Genomic DNA, 9,523 nt, shown 5'->3' with positions numbered 1-9,523 from the left:
TGCTTTTACAATAGGCTCAGTGTTCTTTCTAATTATATATTCTAACATTATATTCAAATATCGCACTCCCACAGATTGATTTCATGTTTAATAAAACAGCAAAGGTTTAAAATGTTGTTTCAGGGATGCAACATTTTCATGGAGACACTTATTGGCAGATATCTTTTTATTAGATACACAATTATCTTTTCTTCTTTAAATATATATATTTGTCAATATTAATGTTGTCACTAGAATATATGGTACAAATATTAACAAGATAATTGTCAAGAACAACCCTTTTTAGATCTGTTTTCTTCTATATAAATAAAGCATGAATCTGCTAAGAAAATCTACTCTTAAGCCACATACACACCAGGCATGTGATGCGCGTGTGCACCATTAGCACATGGTGTTCACACTGGACTGTAGCTAATACTTGTACACTTACTCACAATTTGCAGAGGCTTGGTGCCAATCACTCAATCTTGTTCCAAGCTTTTTCTTTCCTAGGTCTATTCCGACTTGGTGTCGTAGAATTCCAGTCGGGCACAAACCATAATTATTCATTAGTCCTCCATGATTAATTTTCAGACTCTAAAAAAGACACTATCCATATGCCTAAACCAGAGTTCCTGATTGGTCAAAGTTGAACTGGTTGAACCTTCTACGCCTGTTCAACGGCCGCGAGCTTTGTTCATAGAAACAGCTGTAGCAACTTGTGTAGCGACGCTTGAACCCAGAAGCCTGAAAGTGCGTTCATCTAGACTTTCCAATGGAAGAAGGCGCTTGAACGCACGTTGTTGAGCTTTTAGGGAAGCCAATAAATCCAGTCTGAATACACCCGTAAACTCTCCAGCTTCATTTTATCTCCACCCATCTTTACATCATAACGTGCAGAAAAACTTGCATTTGTTGTAATGTTCAGATTGTTAACAAACATCCATCCATCTTCCTCCGCTTATCCGGGTCGCGGGGACAGTAGTCTAAGCAGAGATGCCCAGACTTCCCTCGCCCCAGCCACTTCCTCCAGCTCTTCTGGGGGGACCCCGAGGCGTTCCCAGGCCAGCCATAGTCTCTCCAGCGTGTCCTGGGTTTTCCCCGGGGCCTCTGCCCAGTGGAACATGCCCGGAACACCTCCCCAGGGAGGCATCCAGGAGACTAGATGCCCGATCCACCTAAACTGGCTCCTTTCGATGTGGAGGAGAAGAGGTTCTACTCCGAGCTCTCTGCGGGTGACCGAGCTTCTCACCCTATCTCTAAGGGAGCGCCCAGCCACCCTGCGGAGGAAGCTCATTTCAGCCGCTTGTATTCGGGACCTCGTTCTTTCGGTCATAACCCATAGCTCATGACCACAGGTGAGTATTGGAATGAAGATCAACCAGTAAATTGAGAGCTTTGCTTTTTGGCTCAGCTCTCTCTTCACCACGACAGACCGATACAGCAACCGCATAACTATGGACGCCGCTTCGATCCCCCTGTCAATCTCATGCTCTGGTCTTCCCTCACTTGTGAACAAGACCCCAAGATATTTAAACTCCTCCACCTAGGGCAGGGACACTCCATCCACCGAGAGATGGCAAACTACCTTTCTCCAGTCGAGAACCATGGCCTCAGATTTAGTGGTGCTGACCCTCATCCCAGCCGCTTCCCACTCGGCCGCAAACCACCCCAATGCACCCTGGACAACAGCATCCTCACTACCCAAACTAGACACCTTGCGGCCCTGGCTGCGCCTAGAAATTCTGTCCATAAAAACTATGAAGAGAACCGGTGAGAAAGGGCAGCCCTGCCGGAGTCCAACGTGGACCGGAAACAGGTCTGACTTACTGCCGGCTGTGCGAACCAAGCTCCTACTCCGGTCATACAGAGACCGGACAGCCCTCAGGAAGGCTCCCCGGACCCCATACTCCCAGAGCACCCTCCACAGGATACCACGGGGGACATGGTCCAACGCTTTTTCCAAATCCACAAAACACATATGGACTTGATGAGCGAACTCCCACAATCCCTCCAGCACCCTAGATAGGGTGTAGAGCTGGTCCACTGTTCCACGACCAGGACAGAAACCGCACTGTTGTTCCTGAATCCGAGGTTCGACTATCGGACGGACTCTCCTCTCCAGTACCCTGGCATAGACTTTCCCAGGGAGGCTGAGGAGTGTAATTCCCCTGTAGTTGGAACACACTCTCCGGTCCCCCTTCTTAAAGAGGGGAAGCACCACCCCTGTCTGCCAGTCCAGTGGGACAGTTCCCGACAGGAGTTTTTGCCTCCGCAACAGTCCGGGCCGCAGCTCGCTTAGACTGCCAATACCTGTCAGCTGCCTCTGGAGTCCCGCAAGCCAGCCAGGCGTGGTAGGACTCTTTCTTCAGCTTGAAGTGTTTGAAGTTCTCCCGGATGTGGGAGTTAAAGACTTCCCTGACGGAGGGCTCAGCCAGATGTTCCCAGCAGACCCTCACAGCACTTTTGGGTCTTCCTAGTCTTTCCGGCCTCTTTCCCCGCCAGCGAAACCAGGGAGCCGAGGCACCCACCCTCGACTGCCACCCAAACCACATTGCACCGGTCCCTTTTGAGGTCTCCTATGGGTGGTGGGCCCTTGGGAGAGTGGTCCCACGTCGCTCCTTCGGGCTGTGCCCGACCGGGGCCCGTGGGAAGAGCCCCGGTCACCAGGCGCTCCCCTGAGAACCCCAACCCCGGGCCTGGCTCCAGAGTGGGGCCCCGGTTACGCCAATCCGGGCGACGTAATCGGGTCCTTGTTGTTTCCTTTCATCAGGGGCTCTGAACCGCTCTTTGTCTGGCTCGTCACCCAGGACCTGTCTGCCATGGGAGACCCTACCAGGGGCTTAAGCCCCAGACAGCTTAGCTCCTGGGATCACTCGAGCTCTCAAACTCCCCCACCACGTTAAGGTGGCGGTTCACGGGGGAGAGTTAACAAACATGTTGCTGAAAACTTGAATACGGAGATTATTTCAGAGTAAAAATCTGAAGGAACTTTGACAACATTGGTGGCTTCCATTAAATGCTCCAGAACAAAGTGCAGCTTTTTGAGATTTATCATTATTTCATCATTCTTGTTGTAATCTCAGGGAAGCAGTTACACACACCAAATCTGCTTAATCAGCAACAACACTAGGGATTCTTTCCACATAATACTATAATTAAGTATAATTAAGCAGTAATTACTACTAAACTGTTGTTAAAAAATATGCAATGTTTAAGAACAGGCGTATTATCTTAATTTTTTCAAGGAAATGAACCGTTGTAACTGCTACCAGCTCAAAGCACTGATGTACATATTTTTTTATTTTGCAAAATAAAAAATAGAAACATTCTGCAGTCTTGTCTGTGAAGTGTAAAGGTTTCTAAAAACCCTCTTTGATCACATTTTTCTCATGATTGGAGGACATATCTAAAGGAAATTAAGCTCAAAAGGAAATTTCTGGGTATTTCTTTAATCTAATCATTGTGAATCCGACAAAAAATGCAGGTTGCATTGTAAGATTGAATTTGTGACGTAGAAAATACGCTGGGCGGGTCACAATCTCTCTGCAATCATTCTGATGCATCCGCTTGCAGACATCCGGATTCGTCTTCGTTTTCCTCGTCTTCGTGACGTCTGGCTCCAAACTGTACGGCTGGACAACTCAAATATTGCTCGCCGTCTTGGTTGCAACGCTAACGGTTGAGGTTGTGAGGGTCTGTAAGCTAGCAAGAGGGCATGTAAACAGAGAGCTCTCAGCAACAGTAAGGGGAAGAAGGGGCGGGGTTGTTCCATGCCAATAGTCCCGCCCACAAGTGAATTTCTAAAGAACACCTGCAGAAACTTTGTCTTAGAAAAAGACACTGATTTTTTTTTTTTGGATAAAATTGCATAGTTAAAATAAATAAATAAATAAATAAACACTGGGAACGCTTTTACAATGAAAAGATGATCAGACTGGGACTTAAAAGTTTTTTTAAATCAGAAAAATAAACAATGACACCCAAATTAAAAACATTTTCTACAAAAACATCTAATTACCTGTGGTAGTTTTGTTTAAATTTTACAATTTTCCTTTTATAGGTCTCTCCAATGTAAATAAAAGATGGTGCCAGAAATTTTTGTTCTTTTGTTTTTAACCAAATGTAGGAGATGTTCACCTAGTCTTTTGTACACTAGTTGGCTGTAACCCTGTTAGAGCAGAAAAGAAGCTTCCTTTCTCAGCTCAGTGAATTTTGCTGCAAACCAGAAAGCTGATCCCTCATGCATTGTCCCTCTGAGGCGCCGTGAGAGCAGCCTGAGCAGCTGCAGGTGGCTCTTTCTCTTGAAACAACATCTGGAAGGAGTTCCTTTTCAAACAAAAGCCCTTCCTAACGACGGTAGCTTTCAGATAAGGGAAGGGGCTTCAAAGAAAGAGAAAGGAGCTTAAATAGACGATTAGGCTTCACGTTGTGTCAGCATTCCTGCAGTGACATGCGGCGTCAAGACAGAACTGCCCGATCCCACAATCGAAACTGTAATTTTCCCCACCTGGAACAACTTCTGCCCAGATGCTGAGCTAAAAAAAAAAAAAAAAACGAAACGTGAAGGAGCCTGTAGGACGCAAATTTTTCAACTGTGCCGCTAATTATTGACAGTAATAACTAAGCTAGCAAGGAGGTCACAAGGGCCAGGAGTGCTAGACTCTGTTTACAAACCGGAGCGCATGGAGACAGTTCTGCACATGCTCAGTAAAGAGCTCTCTGGATGTCATAAGCTTTTCTTTCATAAAATCATGCCACAAGTCAAATATTTACATTTTATTTCCTTTAATTGCAACCATTAAAAAAAAAGTATTTAACAACCTGGAAACCACACAAGCGGGAAATACAGACAATAAAGTCACTGTCGTGTATTATTATATAGAAAACAACAAAAACAGTAAAACCACTGAAATAATAGCGTTTTTCCACTATTTGATCCTAAAATGTGCTCTGCTGTTCAAAGGACGACGACTTTTAAAAAGGACTTTGTTCAACGTTTTGGCGCCCTCCGTTCCGAGCTTTGAGCTGATGGTTTGTCGGCAGACGGCAAGAGAAAACATTGACATTTGTATTTAAATGTTGTTAACTTGTTTTTCTCTCATCTCATTTCCCAGATCTTTTTCAAGAATCTTTCGGATTTTTCCAAGAATCCGATCATCACAAAGCTACTATAGTTCAAATAAGTCAACTTTCCCCCTTTCTTTTGTTGAGGCTATAAAATCAAATCTCTTCCTTTTTTTTAAGAGTTGAAAATAAGTTTATCGAAATGTTTTTTCCTCTTTTAATGGGAAAACCTTGACGCTATCGGGTTGGGAAATCGTAACTTGTAAGTCGCTTCTAATGTATGGCTTTAAAAAGACTAGTTGAAAATGGCAACAAAACAAAAAAAACTTCAATTCGATCATAAATAGAACCAAGAAACAAAAACATGCCACTGTCCCAAAAGTACAATCAGCTCTAAAACTAAAAAACCACAATGCGACAAAAACAAACGTCTATGGTTAGTAAAGAACTGACAGCTCAAGCATGCAGCCGCTTTTTGGACTCGTTTCAGACGACAGTGGCTCTGGATTTCAAAGTGCTGTAGTGGACTGGAGATGGGGAGAAGGCGGGGGAGTTAACGCTAGACAATGGTGGCCTTGTACAGGTCCTTCTGGCAGTCGCTGACCTCTTGCGAGGTGCGGGTGCTCTGAGCCATCTGGACGTTCCTCATTTTGGTCTGACATTGCCGCAGCTCGGCGACGTAGCCTTGGAAGCTGAGGCTCAGCTCCGAGTCCTCTCCCTGGGAAGCCTCCGATGCACCTTCCTCCAGGTGTACCCCCTCCACGTTTACCACCTCCTGGGGCGCTGGGAAGAAAGAAAGAAGACAGATATGTTCTCATGAGTTTACACCGATGAAGTATTTTGAGGTAGTTGATCTTAATGTCTGCTGTTAGCATGTTGCCAAATCAACACCAATTCCCATTGTCATTAAAAAAAAAGAATAATACATATTTACATTGTAGTAATAGTTATGGCTATTACTACATTATTATTATAACGTGTCAAAAATAACAAAGTCCGACACCGCTACCCGTGAGACACGTTAGCGTTTTCACACTACTTGTGACTTGAAACCTTGTTTGCAACACATAAGAAAAACAGACTAATACCGCTAAAACAAATGTTACTGATGCTACGTTAACTCCCAACTTTGTTAATAACACGTAAAAAAAAAAACTAGTCTGACACCGCTACATGTTAGTCGCATTATCGTATTTACAACAACATCCTTCCAAACATTTTGACAGAGCGCCGTGTACATCTCAAAATCACTTCGACATCAGTAAACACAACAAGAATTCATCCATGTATAAGATGCTTCAGAATAAAAGGCGCACGGTCGTTAAAACAAAGTATAGTGCTGGACATACAGTATAGTTTGCAAAGGTTAAATACGACAACACTAGCTAACCTCCGAAGCTTGGCACACTGTCATTTGCACGTTGTTATGGTCACCACAAAGGGTTGGTAAGGTATTTCGCTAATTAGCAGCTTGTTAGCCAATTCATATTTTAAAAGTTTTTGTTTTTTTTCTTTCAGAAACCACACTATTTAAAAACAAAAAGTAGCTTCAAATGGTTGAAAAGTTGCTAGAGTAAATGACTAAAGTGCCACTATAGTTGTGGGAACCAAAGCCTGTTTCCTAAGACACTTTTATCAGCACGTTGACCTTTGACATTTCCTTATTTATGGCCGCAGTGATGTCATCTGGACTTATAGTGCTGCTGTGATGACAAACACTCACAGAAAGCACAAATCCTAATGGAAAACTAGAGGCTGCAATGTGAATTTGCTCCTCTGTTGTAAATAAAACTCCCCCTCCGTCCTGTGAGGAGTCACAGCGTTCCTGTGCTGCCGACATCGTGGTTAGGATAAGCGATAAGTGGCTCAAGCGAGGCCCCCGCTGGCGGTAAACAGGAGCCGTGATTCACTGCTGTCGAGTGTAAACTCACGCCCTGTGGGCTAACCGCTCGCTGACACCTCCTTACCAAAAGTGGTGGTTTTTTTTAAACATTTTTTTAAAAAAGTTAGCTTGTTTTTATACCAATATATTTATTTTGTAGCTTGCACTTTTCTGCTTTGGTTGATGCTATATTTTTAAAAATTGTATTAATGTTTTCTTGAGTCTTTGATCCAGAAATTACCTAAAAATTATGTTTAATTTACTTTGCCTTTCAAAATAAAGGAATAAATCAAAATTAATATGAGTATTGAACGCAAACAGTGAAAAAAGCAGACAGTTTACAACTGAAATGTAAAAAGAAGCTGTTTGGCAGAAAGAAATATATCATATATACCATATTCTATAAGAAAAAGAAAGGAAGCAAAGCTCTGACTGCTCTGAAAGGTAAAAAAAACAAGGGTTTAGCACGAGCGTGCCTCCGGTCAGCAGATCAGTCGTTTTGGAATGAACCCTGTTGCACCAACAGACTCAGCTCGCCACCCTCCCGGCTCCGACCGCAGCGACTGTCCCAGAGCTCAGAGGTACAGAGCATAAAAATGGGAAGCAGAGGCTCAGGTGTGAATCCAACATGATGAAAAAAATTGTTCCTTCCTTTAAAGTAAGTGTTGCTTTAAAAGCTCCAAAAAAGTTGTTTTTTTTTATCTGAAAGGGGTTAAAATGCTTTCTCTGGTAATAACACGCCATCTAACTGTCATTTCAAATCCGATCTCTTATTTATTATTCCTCCAAAATGTTGTAAATAAGCTGACCTTATGGTAGTATTAACAGATTTTGGGTGTTGATAACTGTGTTGATAACTGTGTTATTTTGCCCCCTAGTGGACATTTTATCTCCTGCCGATCTGATTGGAGCTGTGATTTTCTGGATTAAGATTAGAAAAACTGTTTTTTATTGATTTACATTTAAAAAATATCAAATTAAACAATGAAACCACAAGTTTAGCTGGAAAACACAAAGCTTATACAAGTGCAAATGTGTGTGTGTTTAAACACACTGACATTTGTTTTTTTACTTATTTATGAAATTCAAAGATTTGTTGATCTGCGTTTTTTTTTCTTTTGGTAAGGGAGGCAATCTGTACAGCAGAGGGTGACAGTCGAACGTTCATGTGCAGTGGGGTTTTCAAGCATCCTGAAAAAAGGCTTTCAGGCTATATTTAGCTCCCTGGAACAAGGCGCTTTATTCTTCACGCCTTTGAAATTTATGTTGAATCCCGATTGGCGCGGCGAAGATTTCAAAATAAAAGTGGGAAAGTGGAGGCGTTGGAACTTGTTGCACTTCTCCAGGTTTCTAGCAGCGAGGTGGCTGCACTGAATCATACTTTCTATTTTAGCCCGTCCGTGAGAGAGCAATAATAAAAAAAAAAGGCAGGGAGAAATAGGCAAGGAGACGGGTGAAAAACAAAAGTGACAGTTTCTATCTGTAGCACAACCCATGGATAAGGTTACCATGGCGCCCGGCGGTGGGAGTGAGAATGAGCCTGATGCGCTTAGCAACCAGAAAAGAAACCGAGCGCCAGAACTGAAGGGCTTCCATCATCATCCGTCGTCTTCGTCTGCTCATATCTCCTCATCGGCATTGAGGTCATGCCCCCCCCCCCCCCCCCCCCCCCCCCCCTTAAAAAGGGATTACATTTTTTGGATTGATGGTGAAATTTGTTGAAATTCCAGAAGAATACAAGTGAGTGAAAATATCCAAACAGGTAGAAAAAAAGAAGAAACGCAGCATCAAGCAGACATGAAGCAATGGATCTGATAAGATCTGATAATAAAATTTAGCCAAAGCAAGACCCGACAGATCACCGACGTGACGCAAAAAAGGTTTTCAAAAAAGAGCGTTCAGCTTAAACTGAAGGGTAAGAAGGCCAAGCAAACACACAGCAGCGCCGCCGCAAAACGAGCGGGAAAACACACAAAGGAGTGGGAGGTGAGGAGAGGAGAACGCCACAAGACAAGATGAGGCTAAAAGGAGGACAGACAAAAAAGGCGTGCGGGGGAGGAACGGAAAGGGGGGGGCACAACGTGTAAAAAGACAAACGAGAGTGATTTCCAATTCTAACATTTATTAGATCTATTCAATCACAGGTACAGAGTTTTATTGGCAGTGATTATCCACAACAGGCACCTAGAGAGGAAGTGTGGGACGGACGCACTGTTGGCGGCAGCGGCGGCGGTGGCGCCGTTGACTAACTGCGTTCACCACTGCTCAGTCTGCTGAGCCGGTCCAAAACCAAACAATTTAGAAATTAAAGACAGAACAGCTTTTACATGTTGATGAACATCTACAGCACAAACCTGGAAAATGCTCCAAAATCACCAAAATATCTGTAGAGGAGTCACATTTGCGTGCGTCCACAAACATTACAACATGATTCGGAGTGAAGAAAAGTTGAGCACGCCTCCAGGTAAACGTGGAGCAGAGATTTGTTTGTTTTTGTCTGCCTTCAGCTGCTTCACTGAGATTTATCCGGAAGAAACAAAAAGAATCCACATTGATTAGTCTTTAAAGTGCATCAGTCAATAGAGGAAGTCATGA

General features: G+C 43.5%; 1 protein-coding gene across 2 annotated transcripts in view; it reads right to left on the bottom strand.

The window, feature by feature from the left end:
- Positions 1 to 4,743: 4,743 nt before the first annotated feature.
- LOC101160594 (regulator of G-protein signaling 12) overlaps positions 4,744 to 9,523 on the bottom strand; it is a 40,032-nt gene continuing 35,252 nt past the window's right edge. Inside the window, exon 18 of one of the 2 annotated variants that reach the window (XM_023966027.1) lies at positions 4,744 to 5,829. In XM_023966027.1, the coding sequence (XP_023821795.1) occupies positions 5,606 to 5,829 (224 nt within the window). In that variant the 3' untranslated portion in view covers positions 4,744 to 5,605. Of the gene's footprint in view, positions 5,830 to 9,033; positions 9,444 to 9,523 lie in introns of those variants that run through there. The other variant, XM_023966028.1, reaches the window with a different exon arrangement.

The sequence above is a fragment of the Oryzias latipes genome, chromosome 18, assembly GCF_002234675.1.
Source record: "Oryzias latipes chromosome 18, ASM223467v1".
In the NCBI taxonomy this organism is placed as follows: Eukaryota; Metazoa; Chordata; class Actinopteri; order Beloniformes; family Adrianichthyidae; genus Oryzias; species Oryzias latipes.
This window is presented reverse-complemented; position numbering and strand designations above follow the sequence as displayed.